At 28.7% G+C, this 21,882-nt stretch overlaps 1 protein-coding gene across 2 annotated transcripts; it reads left to right on the top strand.

Annotated features, from left to right (window-relative positions):
- Window positions 1-154: 154 nt before the first annotated feature.
- On the top strand, window positions 155-21,490 carry LOC132936798 (myosin-VIIa). 2 transcript variants are annotated; one of them, XM_061003560.1, is made up of 38 exons: window positions 155-582; window positions 3,345-3,416; window positions 3,483-3,596; window positions 5,635-5,781; window positions 5,873-6,057; window positions 6,127-6,248; window positions 6,310-6,566; window positions 6,630-6,795; window positions 6,858-6,988; window positions 7,067-7,251; window positions 7,317-7,527; window positions 8,000-8,135; window positions 8,194-8,438; window positions 8,512-8,667; window positions 8,728-8,918; window positions 8,979-9,270; window positions 9,342-9,452; window positions 9,518-9,727; window positions 13,085-13,285; window positions 13,351-13,527; window positions 13,596-13,813; window positions 13,873-14,119; window positions 14,182-14,355; window positions 14,431-14,658; window positions 14,727-14,900; window positions 16,718-16,835; window positions 17,757-17,883; window positions 17,948-18,117; window positions 18,182-18,372; window positions 18,519-18,637; window positions 18,702-18,957; window positions 19,039-19,176; window positions 19,244-19,628; window positions 19,719-19,847; window positions 19,970-20,066; window positions 20,273-20,370; window positions 20,436-20,605; window positions 20,686-21,490. In XM_061003560.1, exons 2-38 carry the CDS (start codon window positions 3,399-3,401, stop codon window positions 20,884-20,886), a joined length of 6,495 nt encoding a protein of 2,164 aa, XP_060859543.1. In that variant the 5' UTR covers window positions 155-582; window positions 3,345-3,398; the 3' UTR covers window positions 20,887-21,490. The 2 variants fall into 2 exon arrangements, with proteins under 2 accessions (XP_060859543.1, XP_060859542.1); XM_061003559.1 differs by having other exon boundaries at window positions 13,593-13,813.
- Window positions 21,491-21,882: the final 392 nt, after the last annotated feature.

Below are 21,882 nucleotides of genomic sequence, written 5' to 3'. Positions count from 1 at the left end.
GGTAGTGGTAGTGGCGGTGGTGGCGGTAGTCGTGGTAGCCGTAGCGGTAGTGGTGGGCGGGCGGCGTCGTCAGTAAATTTGTAATAGTTGTAGTGAGTAGCGCGACTATAATATTATTATACAGTGTAGTCGTTGTTGGCCGCCCGGACAAACGCACTCACACGCGCAAGTTCGGCGGACGATATTTGATATTATGTTCTCATTCGACTTACGATAAAACGGGTACTTACGCACGAACATTCTCTGCGTGTGTGTATGTGTGTACTCGAAAATTATATTGTATTATATCATATAATAGATAACACGCATCGAGTTAACACTTGGCAGTGCGTGCGTAACATCAGATCTCTGCCACCGACCGATTTTCGGAAAATAATCTAATACATTATAAACATATAATATAAGTTACTGTAGTATTATCACTTTCAGTGCGAGTCCGTTTGTCGGTGCGTATTTAATTTCGCTAAAAACCTAAAGGAGTTTGTTGTGAGACGAACCGGTCGAGAAAAGAAAAGCGTTAACGAAAACACTGCACGACTCGACTACTTGTCGTGTTGGTCCGGCGAGGATAATATAATCGCAGTGAGTACTCAGCTATTATACATGTACGGAATTATTATTACTGTCCTAGCACTATGCACCGTACCGTGACGACTAGACCTACCTACCTATCTAAATATGTAATATTTTTGGTTTTTGTATGCATTTTACTGTCCAAGTGTTGATAATAATATGTGAAAATGCACTTGTAAATTTAACAAATCTGCTTTATTCTACCTACCCTATTTTACATGGTGGTGTACCATGATTTTCTTATATTTTTAATGCTAAAACCCGTCATTTTCTATCAGTCATATAGGTACAACACCGTGTGATGAATAGGATATACATAATGAACTGATTTAATTACTGTTCTGGTTGGCTGAATTTTGTATTGTATTGTGTTTTTAATGTTTCAATACAGAAAGGTGCATATATTATTATTATTTTTTTTCATGTATCTCTCATGTACCTATGTAATTATTTAAATAACATATAAGTTGTAAATTGTAATGTATTAACTGATATTCTATAAATCCATCAATATTATTTTTGGATTGGTTTTTTTTTTACTTAACCTACCTATAACTTGATTAAAAAAGAGTATTATTTTGTGTTTATTTATTTAGCGTCATGTAGTTAGTATTCATACTGATTTCAAAATAAATTTGTGAGCAACGGTTCAAAATTATATTAAGTTCTATAGATTAATTGATATTTGTTGACGTATGCCCTCAAATAAGTATATTAAATTATTTTTACGAGTGTTAAGTGTACTGATTAATCATGAGCACAAACTATTTGGTATAGGTATAATAATGTTAAATAATATATAATTAACGTAACAACTCTTATCTTCTGTTTGTTATTATTAGATGCCCGGAATTATTTACATTTGCATACTCATACTAAATGTGTGTACAAGCATGAAGGTTGGATACAATCTAAAAATGTTGGTGTTTTGAACTGATTCAATAGGCATTTTATTTTGCTTAGTATTGGGGTCTGGCCATGGCCTCTGGGCCACGAATGCTGCCGGGACCTCTCTTTTTTATTTTATTTTTTAGGTTCTCATGAATATTTTATTTGCTTGGCGTGTTCCTGGTCTATATAGATAAGAGGGGACTCTGTAAAGTATTTATTGAAATATTTAGAGCTGTAAATGTTCATGAAAAATTTTTTGGTTGAAAATTTAGAAAATTTATTTTTTTTGTTATGGAATTTGTAACTTATTTATTTTTTTTAACTATAGGCCATTTGTTAATTATTCATTTAATCATTTATTCATAAAACACTTACCGACTTACTTATAAAATAAAAATGTTAACTGTTAATATAAGTTTATTTCTTAAAAAAGTAGGTGTTATAAATTTAAAAAAAAAATCTAGAATTTAGAATTAATTGAATTTTTATTAGGTACATGAATTGTATAATACATTATTTATATTATATTAAAAAAATTTTGCTATTTCCTTAAATCATCTGAAGTTGTATATAGTTGGTGTACAAAATACATTTTATTTCATCAACATTTATTGATGATGTTTCTTCAATGAGTGGAAAAATGAAAGAATTAGTGGACTTTTTTTTTCATAAACTTCACCCAGTGCTCTGAACAAGAAACTTTTTGTTCAATCAAACAAAATGTTATATATTTTTTGAGGATATTTCAATTACTATAAAATCTCCTTCTTTTAATGTGGTCATATTAATGCAATCATCAGTGAAATCCATTTCTTATATCACACTATATTATCATTTATCAATTACCAGAATTATCACTATCGTTATTATTACTAAACACGTACAATTACAAATTTTATTATTTTATTAAAAATTAAAAAATTGGAAAGAATTTGAAAAATTTCAGTCGTTAAAAATTTTCTGTTGCTAAAAAAATTTTTATTAGAAAATTTTCAATTTTTCAGCTTTAGAAATATTTACAGTACGTAATTTTTAGGCTCAATTTTTTTTTACATGGCCCAAGGTTGTTAATTATGGGTCCCCTAAAAAAACTGAACCATGGGCCTTTGTTATGCCAGGCTGACACTAATTTTGCTTAATTATAATACAATTTTATCTACATTTTGTGGGTTATGACATGGCATATATTGATATAATTTCACATACTTTGCATTTTTCTTACATTTTTAGTAAATAATTGTGTTTATATTTTTAGTTCAGATGTTTATTTATTTACAATAGGTAGATAATAACAACACACTGATAAAAGATTACTTCATTATATTTTATAAGTCATTTTTTTTTTACTGGTTTAGTAGGTATATATCTATTATCTATATCTCTATATATATTTTTGATGAAATCCAAGTCTTCAATACAAATGTGAATTTGTTAAATTTTAAGTTTTTTTTTTCAGATTATAATACAAATAGGTTTATCATTCTTCATTTAATATTTTAAATACTATTACAATTTTAAGTATATATGTATACTTACATAATAGGTATATTATTTTGTTGAAAAATTACAATTTACCAACCATACATATAAGTGATAGGTACTTACTTTTATGTCTCAACTACTTATTTTATAATTAAATTTGTTATTATAACGGAAAATATACCTATTACTTGTTATATAATTATTTTATTTAATTATTATGTTGGTCCATAATTGGCCACTTTTGCTATGCATATTCGCATTATATTTTATATATCTCTTGGTATTTTGTGCATATATGATTCCAGCTTTTATTATTCATAATATTATAAAATTACTATTTACATATTGAATATTATTTTTATTTTTATTATAATTATCATTATTATTATTGTTATTAGATGAATGTTTTGATGGTATGACAATACACCGCGAGTTTCCATCCTACATCCGCTATGGTTATAGTAACTAGAGTATGTTTAAACAAATTGTCTACATTTATTTGAAATATATTCACTATTAATTAAAAACTATTTTAGGGAGATTATATTTGGATAGAGCCAATTTCTGGAAGAGAATTTGATGTTGCAATTGGCGCTAGAGTTATTTCAGCCGAAGGAAAACGTATTCAAGTTAAAGATGACGATGGAAGGGTATGTTAATAAAATAAAATGTATTAAATTGTAATAAATTGATGATACAATATCAAAAGAAACAAATATAGTTCTTATTTATAATAATTATTATTATGAGATCATATGTATTATATAATATCATATTTATGAGTTAAACCCTTTACCTATTGTAATATATTATTATAATAGCCTAAAGGTATTATTTGTGTTTTATTTTTAATTTTTGAATATTATCTAGGCAATAATACTGGGGCCCCTAGCTAAAAATTAACTAAATAAAACAAATTCCTTGTTTACTAAAAACAAAACTGAAGGGTTCAATACATTTCTTTCTTTATTATATGTTTTTGGAAAAATAAACATTTTAAATTGTATTTAAAATTATTATTTTTTGATGTATATTTTAAACAGATAGGTGTTTTAAACGTAATCCATAAACCATAATTATTGTTGTTTCTATCTTAGATAATAAATAAAAAATTTAAGAATTTTTGTATTATTATTGTCTTTATTAATTACAACAGTACATCACAACAATTAACAGCAACAATATGTGTCCAAAATGTATAAATGATAAAAGTGGTTATACATGTAAGCCAGATGATTTAACAAAGTAAATAATATTGTTGATGACTAAAAAAATTTTGTTGTTTTGACAAATTGTCTATATTGTTCCACAATAAATTGTAAAATATAATAATACATAATACATTATACTACAATACATAATTTTGTATCATTATTGAGAGGTGCAAATACTTTTCAGAGAGTGATGCGCTATTAGGCAAAACTTAATTTTATATTTATTTAAACTTAATCTAAAGAGCATCATTATTTATTATACAGAGGTCTTAACATTTAACTGTAGTTAACTTTTTTTCAATTAATTTGTTTTGAAAAACTATTAGTCAACATATATTTTGAATGAGATTTCTTAAGGCTGTTGATAGTAGGTAGTTTTTTTCTTGCATTTTAGACTATTATGCGAAAATAAAAAATACTTCCAGACGTCTAATTTTAATTTTGAATAAAATATTTGAATTTGTTGGTTTCTTGTCTGTGTTTTAAAGGGAATTAATTCTTTTAGTATCACTACAGTAAAAAAGCATTTTGCAAAAGAATGAAAATTAATTTGGTACTTTACTTACATTAAACAATAATAATACCTACTACAAATTGAAAATCCATTGCTTATAAAATCAAGAGAAAAGACTAAGGAAATTAAATGTTTTCAAAATTAAAATTGAGCTGTCAGTACTAAGTGAATTTTTCTTGAGCTTTTTGAGCTATACTTGAGCTAACTTTTATAGCTATAAGTATATTATAGCAGCCTTATAGATCTTATTGATAAAAAAAAAATAAAATTTTTAAATGATTACTGGGTTTTTTTGTTGTGTATTTCAAAATATATCTTTAAAAATTTTAGAATTTTATTTTTAATGCATTGAAATTACAATACTTTTCTACTCAAATGGGATTTTAGAAAGTAGTAATATTGGTTAATTATTTATCTCATGTATGAAACTACCTACATGTATTAAGTATGAAACTTATTTTATTTTAATTCTTGATATTATTAAAATTAAGCCCTCTGAATTATAACATTTAATGATACCATACTCAAAATTAACAATAAATCATTCTATTCAAATAATATTAGCTAACAAAGATTGATTTAGTGTACAAAACGGGGGCTGGCATATTTTCACATGTTTTTGTTATGTTTTTTTTTTTATATGTTTTGTGATTTTCTGTAGTATTATCGATTTCAAGTCTGTATTATTTGCGTAAAGTGCAATTAAAATTTAAATATTTTCAAATTGTTTATATTTATTCTGTGCACAAATATTAAATTGGCTGAATTTTTAGTAAGAAAATAAATGACAATATTTTTTTTTTATTATTAATATTAATTATTAGTATGGTACAATCAAAATATGTGGTTGTTAAAATTGTTAAGGTTAAAACTTGAACATAATATTTTAACATTTCTTCCATTTATTGAAATCTATTCATGTTCACTCAATTTTTAAATTATTGTCTACTTAATTTCTAGGAACTATGGCTTACGCCAGAGAGGCGAATTAAAGCAATGCACCCTACTTCAATTCATGGAGTAGAGGATATGATATCATTGGGTGACTTACATGAAGCAGGGATATTGAGAAATTTACTTATTAGATACAATGAAAATTTAATATATGTAAGTTTTAATATTAATAAATATAACTTTATTATTAATGTTAGTCTTGAGCTTATTGTAAATTATCTACGGCAATATTCTTTTATTTTAGACTTATACAGGATCAATTTTGGTTGCGGTTAATCCTTATCAAATTTTACCTATTTACACAGCTGAGCAAGTAAAATTGTACAAAGATAGAAAAATTGGTGAATTACCTCCACATATTTTTGCTATTGGTGATAATAGTTATACTCATATGAAGAGATTTGGTCAAGATCAATGTATAGTCATCAGGTATGTTTTTTGTATTTTCTTAGTTAACTATAATTGAATAGTTAAAACCTCCAATTTAATTTAATTTAGTGGTGAGAGTGGAGCTGGTAAGACTGAAAGTACAAAGTTAATTTTACAATACTTAGCAGCTATTAGTGGTAAACATTCTTGGATTGAACAACAAATATTAGAAGCAAATCCTATCCTTGAAGGTTAGTTATAGTATATTTATAGCTTGAATGTATTTTATTATCAATAACATTGTTTTTCTAGCTTTTGGTAATGCCAAAACTATAAGAAATGATAATTCTTCGAGGTTTGGTAAATACATTGATATACATTTTAATAACAATGGTGTCATTGAAGGGGCAAAAATTGAACAATATCTGCTTGAAAAATCTCGTATTGTGTCTCAATCTCTCGATGAAAGAAATTATCATATATTTTATTGTGTATTAGCTGGCCTTTCTGCTGAGGATAAAGAAAAATTAGAACTTTCTGATGCATCACAGTATAAATACCTGACTGGTGTAAGTTATTTATTACAAATACTCTTAAAAACCATTATTGTATATTTGTTTTTCATTTTGTAGGGTGGAAGTATTACTTGTGAAGGGCGTGATGATGCTGCCGAATTTTCTGATATCAGATCAGCCATGAAAGTGTTATTATTTTCTGATCAAGAAATTTGGGAAATCTTAAGATTGTTAGCTGCACTACTTCATATTGGAAATATAAAATATAAAGCTGCAATAATTGGTTATTATTATTATATTATTTATATTTGCGATCAATGTTATTGATAGTAACTTAAATTTTAGATAATTTGGATGCTACTGAAATTCCTGAGCGTATCAATGTTACAAGAGTAGCAAATTTAGTGGGAGTTCCTGTTCAATCGTTAATTGATGCATTGACTAGAAAAACCATATTTGCTCATGGTGAAACAGTGGTATGTATTGAACTTTGTTAAACCTCATATTTGTCAATAATTGTTAAAAGTTAACAATTTGTGTCTTATTTATACAAGATTTCAACACTATCAAGAGAACAGTCTGTTGATGTTAGAGATGCATTTGTAAAAGGAATTTATGGTAGGTTATTTGTTCACATAGTTAGCAAAATCAACAATGCTATTTATAAACCAAAAAGTACAACAAGAAGTGCTATAGGTGTCTTAGATATATTTGGATTTGAAAATTTTCAGACAAATAGGTAATTAAAAATAAATTTTAATTTATATTTGGTTGTTATTTAATTTACATTTTTTTATTGTTTAGTTTTGAACAATTTTGTATAAACTTTGCTAATGAAAATTTACAACAATTTTTCGTTCAACATATTTTCAAACTGGAACAACAAGAATATAATCATGAACATATTAGTTGGCAACATATAGAATTTGTTGATAACCAAGATGCTTTAGACCTCATTGCTACTAAACAACTTAATATCATGGCTCTGATTGATGAAGAGTCCAAATTTCCCAAAGTAAGTTAATTTTTAAACTCTATTATTATAAAAAAAGAGAATGTAATATTTGTATCATTTTTTTTTTTTTTTTTTATTAAGTTCATTCTTAGATAATATAATGTTTTATTGAACATTGAATATATATGATTATTTACGTGTACCATACTAAATTGTGTATTTTATATTAAATATGTGGTTCTCAAACTATATTTCATGGAGTGGTTAATTATAGTTATTTAGTTATAATATAATCAAATAGGTGGTTATTTTTAAGAATAACTCAATTATAGTACATTTGTAGTTTTCTTGAAAATATTTGATTTATTTGATTATGTTTTAGAAGTAATAATAGTAGTATATTTTAGTATGTAAGTGTAAAATATTAAAAAAATAATGTGAACAGTATTTTCATTCATCTTAAAATCGATTAACTTTCTTTTAAGAACTTTATATACTATTTTATCTTATGAGATAATTACTGTTTGTATAGGGCACAGATCAAACTATGCTAGCCAAAATGCATAAAACACATGGAAATCATCGAAATTATTTAAAACCAAAATCTGATATGAATGCATCATTTGGATTAAATCATTTTGCTGGTGTAGTTTTTTACGACACTAGAGGTAGTATGATAAAGTAATTTTACATTTTTGTTATTGATTAATTATTTTTAACAAATAGGTTTTCTGGAAAAAAATCGTGATACATTTAGTGCGGACCTTTTACAATTAATACATATTTCTACAAATAAGTATTTGAAAGTCTTATTTGCTGAAGACATTGGAATGGGTTCAGAAACTAGAAAAAGAGCTCCAACACTATCTACACAGTTTAAAAAATCTTTAGATCTTCTAATGAAAACCTTGTGTACTTGTCAACCATTTTTCATTCGATGTATTAAGCCAAATGAGTTAAAAAAACCAATGGTATTTATTTATTTTTATTTAGATGATACAAAAGTTATAAAACAGGTGAAAACTTTTTGTTTGTATTATTTAGATGTTTGATAGAGGTCTGTGTTGCCGCCAACTTCGATATTCGGGTATGATGGAAACTATACGAATTCGGCGGGCTGGATATCCTATACGTCATGGTTTTAATGAATTTATTGAACGTTACCGTTTTTTGATACCTGGGATACCTCCAGCACATAAGGTTTAAAATAATGTTTGATTTAAAATGTTCATAAAGAAATTTATTTATTTTTATTTTTAGACTGATTGTAAAAAAATGACATCTCATATTTGCCAAGCAGTTTTAGGACGGTCTGATTATCAACTGGGAAATTCTAAAATATTTCTGAAAGATGCCCATGATTTATTTTTAGAGCAAGAGCGAGATAGAGTTTTAACCAAAAAGATCATTATTATTCAAAAGTCAATAAAGGGTTGGGTATATCGAAGAAGGTAAATATTTCTTATTAAAAAAATTAATATTGTTTTAGTATTATATTGATAACATTTCAGATATTTACAAATGAGATCAGCCGCAGTATTGATTCAGAAACATTTTAGAGGGTACTCTCAAAAGAAAAAATATCGACATATGCTTGTCGGTTATCTTAGATTGCAAGCAGTTATCAGATCACGTGTATTATCTCATAGATTTAAACATTTACGTGGTCATATTGTAGGATTACAAGCACAATCTCGAGGTTATCTAGTCAGAAGAATGTGCGCTCATAAAATGTGGGCTATAGTTAAAATTCAAGCCCATGTTAGACGAATCATTGCTCAGCGGCGTTTTAATAAAATAAAAGTAAATTTTGCTAATTTAATTATTATCATTATTATTGTTATATGTTAATTAATTATTATTTTTTATTTTAGTTTGAATTTAGAATACAGATTGAGGCTTTAAAGTTAAAAAAAAAAGAAGAAAGAGAACTCAAGGAAGCTGGAAATAAAAGGGCTAAAGAAATTGCTGAGCAAAATTATAGGGTTAGTATTTAAGATAGGCATTTATTTTTGTATTATGGATATTATATTTTCCCAAAAATATTTAGGAACGCATGGAAGAACTAGAAAGAAAAGAACATGAAATTGAAGAAGAAGAAAAAAGACAAATGGAAATTAAAAAAAATCTTATTAGTAATGCAGCAAGAAAACAAGACGAACCTGTAGATGACAGTAAACTTGTTGAAGCTATGTTTGATTTTCTCCCAGATTCTAGTAGTGAAGCACCTATGCAAACTAGAGGAACATCTGTTTTTATGGTATGTTTAAATTATTTTAAATAATTTACACTCTAATTGTATTAATGTATGTTCTGAATATGCATGTAATAACAATAAAAAGTTATAAATAATTTTAAATTGCTGGATCATATTGTATAGTATACTTTTCTGATAAAAGCATTATAATTATCATTAACTTATTGCAATAACTATGGATTTTAGATAATATTTACTTAAGAGGATGTCGTACCCGCATGTGGTGCCTCCGTCTTACGCATAATATACCAATATGTATGCCCAGCAGTTTCAATCTTGTATTGTTAGCCCAAATGTTAGAGGCAATTGAGCTATTATCAAATTTAAACGTAAGAACATTATCTGTGTTCTCTCTTTGGATTTGTACGATATGATACGGTCCGTCGATTCCCGACGTCCCGTGATCGTGAATAATTATACACTCGGTTGTTTCTAGGTACAATCTCGTTTGTTTATTATGTGATGTGGATTATGTACACTAATATATATGAGGGAATTTATTTCCGGGCCGTGCGGTTGGCTTAAAGAAGCGGGCCGCGACGGGCGGTATCGGGCCTGCAAAGGCGCGATTAAAAAAATACAAATATTGGGATTTACAATTAGTATTATTAACAGTTATATAATAAGAAAGGGGATGAGTTAGAATCACTCTCTCACGGTCTCTTATAAGTCGTGTTCGATTTGATAACATCTCACAGTGATGCCTAAGCAGGTACACCGAGGTTGGGAGATTATATTGGTGGTTCTAAAAAGAAATGTTTCTAATTGGTCGCGATGGTAGATCGACCATAAGCGCATTAATAACGTTAGTAGCTGTGCGCATGTTCGTCAATGCCGGAGACCGCCTTATATAGCGAGTGTTCTCGCCGCTGCGTCGATGGCTCCGTCCGTGATGTGGTCACGAACGTTGTGTTTGTCGGTCGCTGCCTCGTATAACGAGTGTCTTCGCCGCTACGTCACTAGCTTCGTCCGTGGGATGAGCGGGAATGCTGCGCTCGTCGGTTACCGCTTCGTATACGAGTGTCTTTGCCGCTGTATCGATGACTTCGTCCGCGGTGTGAGCAGGAATGCTGTGCTGATGAATTCTCGATGTGTCCTGACTCCTTCTGTAGTTCGGTGTGCGTAGGTTTGAACTGATTGAAGGATTATTAAAGAGTGTGTTGATTATGCTGAATCGTCCGGTATATAAGTCGTTTGCCGTACCAACTAGTAAACTATCTGCTGCTGCCGTGTTTAGTTGTGTTTACAGGTGGTACGGTAAGTTCTGTAGTTAACTCTGTTTTAGGGTTATTGACGTGGGGAGGGTGTCGTTGGATTCGTCTTACTCTCCCCTATATGCAACCCTTATTGTATTTGGTGTGTTGTTATTCGGGGCTTTATTATTGTTTCCTAATGTTGGTTTGCGGGGTTTGTGAATGGTGTATGTATCCGTTCTTTTCCTATTTCTATTGGTAATAGAATTTGTTTAGTTACTTTTGTAGGTTTGTTGCCCATCGCGTTGTGTATGCTAAGTCCAGTTAATGGTATAACTGGTATCTTTGAGTCGTCTTGTTTTATGTTATTGTAGTACTCTTCCGATATTGCACATATTTCGGCACCTGAATCTATTAGCATCTCATATTCTCTATTGTTTATAGATGTTTTTATGTATGGACACCCCAGCTGTTGTGTTTTGTTAACTGCAACGTCGAAGTCTTAATCTTTCGTTAAATCTTCTGATTTTAATAAATTTAACGATTTTTCTGGTGGGTGTTTTTTAGTATTTGTCGTCTTTATAATGTGTTTTAGATCGAGGGTGTTTATGACTGGTGTTGATCTAATTCTCCCGTCCCCTGTTCCCAGTTTTTTGTCCCATCGTCGTTTTCGCTCAACTCTTCCCTGTCTCTGGGTATGGTGTCGTCATTGAGTTCTATTTGATCCGTGGTTAGTTGTCTGATGTTGGGTTTATGATTGCCTACCTGGTGCTGTACCGGTCTCTGTGTGTATGGTTTGTGTAACTCTGAGGTATTTTTATGATTTTGGTTGTTTGTAGGGTATGGCATTCTGTTGTACGTATTGTTTTGCCTGGGATATGTTTGTTTTGATGTGTTTTCATTGTATTTGATTGGTTCTTCTTCTTGTCTTACGTTATTTTCCAGTTCACCCAGTTTTTCCCAAATGGGTAAACATTTTCTTTCATTGGTCGTTTGTATAGGTATATGCTTGAATGGATATTGGAAAATGTTTTGTAATTAAATTAATTTCTTGTTCCTCGTTCATCTTCGGCGAGTCAAGATGTTTTAATTCCGCCATCCAATGGTGAAAGTGCTCCTGGAAATCTTTTTTAATCGGCTTCTTTCCCGCTTCGGTACACTTAATGAATATATCCCATTGTTGACTTTTGGAAAAGAAGTGTTCTAAGAATAGTTCACTAAAAGTTGCTTCGTCTAGTGCTGCATCTTTGATCATTGCATACCATTTTGCTGCTTTTCCACGGAGGTTATTTTCTATGACTAACATTTTTTCTCTATTTGTAATAATCTGTTTGTGTTCTAGGTAATTATGTATTTCTTTTAGAAATTGTTTTGGGTGTTCCTTTTTGTGTTCACCACTGAATGTTGGAGCAGTGATATCTACTGCTGGTTTGTTGATGGTATTTACCATCTAACCGTGTTGCCATCGTTTTTTATATTTAGAAGTGTAGTTACATTCGTCTGTAGTGTCTGAATATCTTTATCTTGCTATGTTGTTTTTATTAATGTTTTGGTATCTGTGTCACTGATAAGTTGTCGTAGTGCTTCATGTTGACTTTCTAATTTTTTTAGTTTTCCCTGAAGTTGTTGCGTAGTATCTTCTAATGCTTCTATTTTCTCCTCTAATTGTCGCGTTTTATCTAATAGTTGTGTGTCTCCTTAAGACACAAACTGGTTTCGTTTTTGCTTATTTTCCTAATGTTGGTTTGCGGGGTTTGTGCTGTCATACTGTCCGCTGATTGGTGGTCCTGAAAAGAACCGTTTTATGTGGTGACGGCTACTCCGTTACAGATATTTTAATTTTTAAGTGAGTTATAAGTATATAAAATATTTATCTTGGAAATTGCTCATAATTCACTTAAAAATTAAAATATAGTAAAAAACCAACGGGAAAACACAGACAATGTTCTTACATTAAAGTTTGATAATAAGTTAATTCACTCTAACATTTAAGCTAACAATACAACATTTTAACTGCCCTGATGTACATTTTGGTATATTATGTGTTAGTAAGACAGAGACAACATATTATATGTAGGTACAATGTCCTCTTAATGGCATTTTTTTTATGTAAAGTATGTACTATTTGCAAATGTAATAGTAATTGTATCATTTATTTTTAATCTAGGACCTTCCTACTTCAAAAACTGATGACCAACAAGATATTATTACTGATATGCAGCCAGTTATTGATGATACAGAAGACTTGAGTGAGTTTAAATTTCAAAAGTTTGCTGCAACATACTTTCAAGGAAATATTACTCATCAATGTTCAAGAAAACCTCTCAAACACCCTCTTTTACCACTACATGCTCAAGGAGATCAATTGGTTTGTATCAATTTTAATGTCAGATAATCAAAAAAAAAATTATCTTATTAAATACAATATTTTAGGCTGCTCAAGCACTTTGGATTACAATTTTACGGTTCTGTGGAGATTTATCTGAGCCGAGGTATCATACAATGGAAAGAGATAATACATCAGTTATGTCAAAAGTAACTGCAACTTTGGGTCGTAACTTCATTCGAAGTAAAGAATTTTATGAAGCTCAAATGATTGGAATGGATCCAGTATGAATATTTTATTTATATAAAAATTAGAAATATTTTAATGTTTTCTTTTTATGATATCAAAGCAGGAAAGCTTTTTAAAAACAAAACCTCGATCAATACGTCATAAGTTAGTATCACTTACTTTAAAACGGAAGAATAAACTCGGAGAAGATGTACGAAAAAGATTACAAGATGATGAATTTGCAGCTGATAGTTATCAGTCTTGGTTAGATGCACGCCCTACATCTAATTTAGAAAAATTACATTTTATTATTGGTCATGGTATTTTAAGAGCAGAATTAAGGTAATAAATTATAAAATATTCTCCTGTAATAAGTTTAAATTGTATACATTTTTTTTTAGGGATGAAGTATATTGTCAAATTTGCAAACAATTATCTGCAAATCCATCAAAATCTTCTCATGCTAGAGGATGGATTTTATTATCACTTTGTGTTGGATGTTTTGCTCCTTCTGAAAGGTTTGTTAATTACCTCAGGGCATTTATAAGAGAGGGCCCCCCTGGGTATGCTCCGTACTGTGAAGATCGTTTAAAACGCACATTTAACAATGGTACACGAAATCAACCTCCCAGTTGGTTAGAATTACAGGTTTGTGAAATTACATTTAGTATAACTAAAGCAATTATATAAATCAATTTAATTAATTTTAGGCTACAAAATCTAAAAAGCCAATCATGCTTCCTATCACTTTCATGGATGGAAATACAAAAACACTGTTGGCTGATTCTGCAACCACAGCTCGAGAACTCTGTAATCAGCTCTCCGATAAAATTGGACTGAAAGATCAATTTGGATTTTCCCTTTATATAGCATTATTTGATAAAGTGTGTAATACTGAAATAATATTTTTATTTGTTATTATATATGTTATAAATAAAATGTATTAATTATTTGTATAGGTATCATCATTAGGAAGTGGTGGCGATCATGTTATGGATGCAATTTCTCAATGCGAGCAGTACGCTAAAGAACAAGGAGCTCAAGAACGCAATGCGCCTTGGAGACTATTTTTTAGAAAAGAAATCTTTGCTCCCTGGCATGAACCTACAGAAGATCAAGTAGCAACTAACTTGATATATCAACAAGTTGTTCGAGGAGTCAAATTTGGTGAATACCGATGTGATAAGGTTTGTGAATTATTAAACTTATTAAAAAAAAAAAATACATTAGTTATTCCAATTTAATGAATTTAAAGGAAGAGGATTTAGCCATGATTGCAGCACAACAGTATTACATTGAACATAACACTGATCTTAATAATGAGAGGTTATTAAATCTCTTACCAAATTATATTCCCGATTACTGTTTAACAAATGCTGAGAAATCAATTGAAAGGTGGAATATATTGATAATTCAAGCTTACAAGAAGGTAAGAAATGTATAATATTTTGTTTAATCAAACAAAAACACCAAATGCAATGAAGTACCTATTGATTTTGTTTCAAATTTTAATTAAACTGAAACTAGTTGGTTTTTATAAAACTTCAGATAAGGTTATGGTTTTTCAGTTTAATTTAGCATTTCACTATGGTTGTGGTCTGGATGAATTTTCCAAAAACTTAGAACTGTGTTTTTTTTTTTATAAGTTAAAGGTCAATGGATGTGTTTGCTTCAGGGACAGTTAACAACTGAGGTAAGGTAGGCTATTGTCTATATAGCCAAAAATTCTTCAATAGTATCTATTTTTCTGCATGCAATATTAACAGTGTTAAAAACAACAGCTGCCCTAAAAACCATTCTGAATATTTTCTAAATTGATTTTATGAAATTATTTACTGCAAATTATTTTAAAATAATATAAATTATTTAAGTATTTGAATGTATAGTCATTCTTACTAATACAATCATCTATTCATTTCATATTTCTGTCAAAGTATTGCTGCAATTACCCAAAGCAATACTTGATGGTCCTGTTGTATATTAATTTTAAAATTATTAACTAGAGTTAAAAATGGTGATTTCATATAGTTTATTTTTTATTTTATATTGAACACAGTTAAAATGAAAATACTACCCATTAATCACAATTAATTAATTATTTTAGAGATATTTCATAAATTCTTATCTGGTTTGGTTTATAGACAGTTTATTTTAATAGACCTAAGTAATAGCACGGTATAATAATTATTAAAGTATGAGAAATGTTGCATGATTGTTTCTATTAGTGTTTTATCAGCAGAAACAGACAAAGCTTAAAATGTATGATTTAATTACACTTTTCACTTGCATGGTTTTGACTATATTAATTAATTTATCGAAACATAGTGTAAAAAAATTTCATGTTTCATATGAAGCTTTACTATATTAGTAAGTCTAATTGTATACAAATGATTCAAATATGTTTAGAGAGAAATATATTAAATTATAGGTGACAGTGAGGTGAATTAATTCACTTGGTAAATATTTGTTTAGGGATTAGAAGTTTTTGGTAATTGAATTAGAGAGTTCTAAGTGATGTTAACGACTGAAACCATTATACACCTCTAGAATAAATGTTATTACTTAATTAATTAGTATTGTAAAACCCGGTTAAAATGTATGACACACAAATGTACAATACAGTATTTGATAAGTCTAATGCCTGTATGCATAGTTAATTTTGACTATGCATATGGACATACAACTTCGATTATTTCCTAATTTGTGTTGACTGTCATAGAAATAATTAAGATGCTGAAGGAACAATAAATTTATTGATAAATTATTACAGTTGAGCCACAATAACTCAAAGTCAAACAAAGATTAAAATCTATTTGAGATGATCGAGATTTAACCTAATCTTGAAGGGAGTAAAAAAAATTGATTAGTCAAGTTGTTTGAGTTATCGCAACTCAACTGTAATTTATAATATAAATTTATACAAAACTAGGCTCTACTAAGAGAAGGGTTGTTGAGCCAGTAATGAATTTGATAAAATGTTATGCTTATGAACATAAATAAAATACAATTCATTATTATTTAACATGTGTATTTTGAAGTGTGCTATTATGGCATAAACAGATTTTGTATTTATGTCATCTTTTATTTTTACCATTTATAGTTGATAATTTGTTTGACATGAAATTTTTATATACTTGGTTTTATTCTTTATAAAACAATTAGTTTGTAGTTTTTAACAATTATTTTTTTTTTCTGATTTATGTGGTTGTAATTTTTTTTTGTGTACTGCATGTTTAACAATTTTAGAGCTATTATTTGAAAGAAAATGTTGCTCAGTTGAGAGTAAAAGAAGACGTTGTGAGCTATGCAAAATTTAAATGGCCATTATTATTCTCCAGATTTTATGAAGCTTACAGAAACTCAGGTACTGTAAAGTAATAATAAACATATAATTTCAAATTGTATACATTAAGAATAATTAATAAAAAAAAAAGGTAAGATTGTATCGTTGGGCAATACAGTAAGCATCAAGTGGGTCATTGTGATGGATGTGTTAAATTTGAATTCAAGGATAAATATCATTATATACAAATCCTTTCTAATAGTTATAAAAATATATAATATTATGCACAATTTTTCTTATAGACATTTGAAATTCAAATTATAAAAAAATTATTTTGCCTCTAACAATTTTAGTTACTTTGTTGTACCAACCTAACTCAACAAATATAAATAGTGAGGACTTGAGAGGTGAAACTGCACAATTTATTGTGTATGTTATTATTATGATACTTTTTATACACAATGACATTTTCTAAATATTTAGACGAATGATAAGCTACTTTATTTTTTACCATGAACCTTTTCCATGAATGTTTTTGGATAAATATAGTTATTAGTTAAATCGACCATATTACTGATAGAAAAATAAACTACTGATGGTAATAATTATTATTATTATATTTTTCTTGCAAACAATACAATGCAATAAATAAATAATTTCAACTATTGCACAATAGTTAATTCAAATTCAAATACAACAAATAAAAATGAGATAAAATACAAAGAAAATAAAACATAAATAATAAGCTTATCTATTGTACTTATATTATAATATATACAATCTTTTATCTCGTAAATCTATTTCATTGAGTACACAATAATTAAAGTACAAATTATGGAATATAAATTTATTATTATTATTGTATTTTCAATGTTTTTGTTTTAATTCAATTGAAATGGTTATTTAATATAAAATGTTTCATGGCAATAGCTTTATATATAATATTTTATTTTCATGCATAATTTTTGTATTTTTATTGATTATTTATCTAATTAATAATAGGTCCAAATTTACCAAAAAATGATGTAATAATTGCTGTAAACTGGACTGGTGTCTATGTTGTTGATGACCAGGAGCAAGTTTTATTAGAGTTGTCGTTTCCTGAAATAACTACTGTCTCTAGTCAAAAGTATGTTAAAATGTTATTTTATGTATATTGAAGTGATGTTAATAGATAATAATTTTTTTTTCAGAACTACCAAAGTGTTTACTCAAACGTTTACACTTTCGACTGTGCGGGGAGAAGAATTTACATTTCAGAGTCCAAACGCAGAAGACATAAGGGACTTGGTGGTTTATTTCTTAGAAGGACTGAAAAAACGATCAACATTTGTTATAGCAGTTCAGGATTACAAAGCTCCTGGTAAAATTAAATTAAATTATGTGAATGAATTTGAACTGTGAAATATTTTTATATATATTTTCAGGTGAAGGAACTACATTTTTAAATTTTCAAAAGGGTGACTTAATTATTTTGGAAGACGAGAGTACTGGAGAAACTGTTATGACATCTGGTTGGTGTGTTGGTTACTGTGAAAGAACTGGCGATAGAGGAGATTTCCCTGCGGAAACAGTTTATGTACTACCGACATTATCAAAACCACCAGTAGATATATTGGTAAATATTTTAAATTAATTTATATTATATTATATTGTTATGATAATTTATTTATTCAATTTCAAATAAAAATGTATAATATGTAAAATATGTAAAAAATATATTATAAAATGTATAATATGTATAATATGATGAATATCTTTTAGGCACTATTTAGTTTGGAAGCTGCTGATCAAAGTCGTAAATTGTATTCACAACCAATAAATGGCACTGAACCCAGAGAAAAGCCTCATAATTTAATGGAATATGCTATTGATCACTTCCGGTAAGTAAGGCCTATGCATGTTTAGCTTTTTATTTTACTTTATTTTCTATTAATTTATGTTTAGAGCTCCAGCAAAACGTACAGTATCTAAAGCGTTAACATTGAGTTCAGCAAGACGTGCTAACAATGATGATTTATGGAGACACACAAGAGAACCAATGAAACAGCCTCTGTTGAGAAAACTCGCTGGCAAAGAAGAATTAGCTGAAGAAGCATGCTTTGCATTTGCAGCCATGTTGAAGTATACTGGTGATTTACCAGCAAAGAGACGATTACCTAATGAATATACTGATCAAATATTTGACGGACCCTTAAAACATGTAAAAGGATTTTATATCTATAAACAGATATTTAAATTAATTTGAATAACAAAACAAAATTAATTTTTTTTCAAATTTTAGGAAATATTAAGAGATGAAATATACTGTCAACTTATGAGACAATTGACAGATAACAGGAACAGATTGAGTGAAGAAAGAGCATGGGAATTAATGTGGCTGTCTACTGGTTTATTTGCATGCAGTCAAAATTTATTAAAAGTAATACAACTAATTGATTTATGAGATTGTTTTTTTTTTTTTTTTGACAATTTACCTATTTGAATAGGAATTGAATTTATTTTTGCGTACACGACGTCATCCTATATCCCAAGATTCTTTACAACGACTACAAAAGACTATAAGAAATGGACAGAGAAAATACCCACCACATCAAGTAGAAGTTGAAGCTATACAGCATAAGACTACACAAATATTTCATAAAGTATTTTTCCCTGATGACACCGATGAAGCATTTGAAGTTGACTCATCGACGAGGGCAAAAGATTTCTGTACCAATATTTCACAAAGGTTAACATTACGGTCCAGTGAAGGTTTCAGTTTGTTTGTGAAAATTGCTGATAAAGTAATATCTGTTCCTGAAGGTGATTTTTTCTTTGACTTTGTTCGTCACCTTACTGATTGGATTAAAAAGGCTAGACCCACTAGAGACGGTTAGTGAATTTATATTTTTAATGTTGTGCCATATTGATGTTTGTTATAAGTAATGATATTGAAAGATAATAACGGTTTTCATTACATAGGTACAACTCCGCAGTTTACTTATCAAGTATTTTTTATGAAGAAATTGTGGACTAATACGGTACCTGGCAAGGACAGAAATGCAGATTTAATATTTCACTTCCACCAGGAACTCCCAAAACTCTTACGTGGTAAGATAATACATCTGTATAGGTGGTATACAGATAATATTAAAAAATTAGCAACTATTAATCAATAATGTTTATCATCCAGTCATATTTAATTATTTGACTTAATGTTATCAATATTGTAGGATATCACAAGTGTTCAAAAGAAGAGGCCACTAGGTTGGCTGCATTGATTTATAGGGTTCGATTTGGTGAAAGCAAACAAGAACTTCAGGCAATACCGTAATATATTATTAAATTATTAAATTTGTATTGTATATAATATATAATACAATATTATGTACAATTAACGTTAAAAATTATCTTACGATTAAGAAAAAACTTTGGAAAAATCACCGAGGACCCGGGGGTTATTCCAAATCGTCCTAATATGGGCCTGCAGATTTGATGATTTTATTTATTAGAATTTATATGTATTTTTTTCATAGTCAAATGTTACGGGAACTAATTCCTGGAGATTTGTTCAAAGTGCAAAATACAGCGGAATGGAAACGAGTGATTGTAGCTACATACAACCAGGACACAGGTTTGACCATTGACGAAATATACTTTTCTCTATTGATAGTTTTTTCTTATTTCCATCATCTTTAGGTATGAGTGCTGAAGATGCAAAAATTACATTCCTGAAAATAATCTACCGTTGGCCTACGTTTGGATCGGCTTTCTTTGAAGTGAAACAGACTACAGAGCCTAATTATCCAGAACTTCTATTAATAGCTATTAATAAGCATGGAATTAGTCTTATACACCCGCAAACTAAGGTATGCTCTTGTGAACTCTTAAGAATTTTTCTGAGGTAGTAACCACTTTTATATAATATTTTGTACTGTGTTTGTTTTAGGAAATTTTGGTTACGCACCCATTCACACGGATATCAAACTGGTCATCAGGAAACACCTACTTCCACATGACAATTGGTAATTTGGTTAGAGGGTCAAAGTTACTGTGTGAAACTTCTTTGGGATACAAAATGGATGATTTGCTGACATCATACATATCATTGATGTTGTCCAACATGAACAAACAGCGAACAATAAAATGACGATCAAATATAATAATATTGACCAAAGCACTTTCACCTAAAAACAAAGTTTTATTATACTAATCATATGTTATGAATATTGTATTGTGTTAGTCATAGTTCATGAACGCAAACTTCAAAACTATATGGTTGTTTATTTATTTATTTATTTATTTATTTATTTATTTATTTAAATAATATTTATGTTAAACATTGTGTTGTATGTGCCTATTATTGTTTAGTGTAGTGTGAAACCTTAAGTATTATAAAATGAATAACAGTTATGCAATTAAATATATTATATCGTTTGATAATAGCTACTATGCTCAAGTTTGTTATGACATATTGACTTGTGTTATTATTATTATTATTATTATTATTATTATTATTATTATCATTATTACTATTTTGTACACATATTTTTGTTAGATTTATACACTTTATGGCAATGATCAAATCGTATATTAGGTTAGATATAACCATGTGCAAATTTATTAACACTAGTGCAATTAATTATATCTATTATTAATGGGAGGGATTTTTTTTAGCTAATTATTATTGAATGTTTTGTTATGATATAGCAGTTGTGTTCTACATTTATTTATTTCAATACATAAATCATAAATATATATATATGTATATTTCTTTTTAATATGGTCTTGTATTCTTAGTATTTTTTTTGTTTGACTGAAAGGGATAAAGATCTTAAGCGACTTAACTCAAATAAAAAAAAGATATTAATATAAACCTAATTTATAATAATCCTTGTAATTAGAAAAAACAGAATTACCAAAAAAATATCAATTTTTCGAAACTGACGGAGAAATGTATACACATTTTTGTTTACACCCATGACATGCGTGAATTGCCATGAATACACAACAATGTTACATATTATTTTACTTATTTTTAACACATGCTCTGATCCAGAGTAGAAGACCTATTGGGTACTCAGCTAACTGGGAAGGGCCCATTTATTTAAAATATAATATATCAATTAATGTATTCCTCGCTGAT

This window comes from Metopolophium dirhodum, chromosome 1 (genome assembly GCF_019925205.1).
Source record: "Metopolophium dirhodum isolate CAU chromosome 1, ASM1992520v1, whole genome shotgun sequence".
Classification (NCBI taxonomy): Eukaryota; Metazoa; Arthropoda; class Insecta; order Hemiptera; family Aphididae; genus Metopolophium; species Metopolophium dirhodum.
Note: the sequence above shows the minus strand (reverse complement) of the source record. Positions and strands in the feature narration are given on the sequence as shown.

What these genes read in the sequence shown, in the direction of transcription:
- LOC132936798 (XM_061003559.1), top strand. An exon ending in ATATAGCATTATTTGATAAA is followed by an intron (nt 14,356 to 14,430) that starts GTGTGTAATACT and finishes TTATTTGTATAG; the next exon opens with GTATCATCATTAGGAAGTGG. An exon ending in ACTCCCAAAACTCTTACGTG is followed by an intron (nt 19,848 to 19,969) that starts GTAAGATAATAC and finishes TCAATATTGTAG; the next exon opens with GATATCACAAGTGTTCAAAA.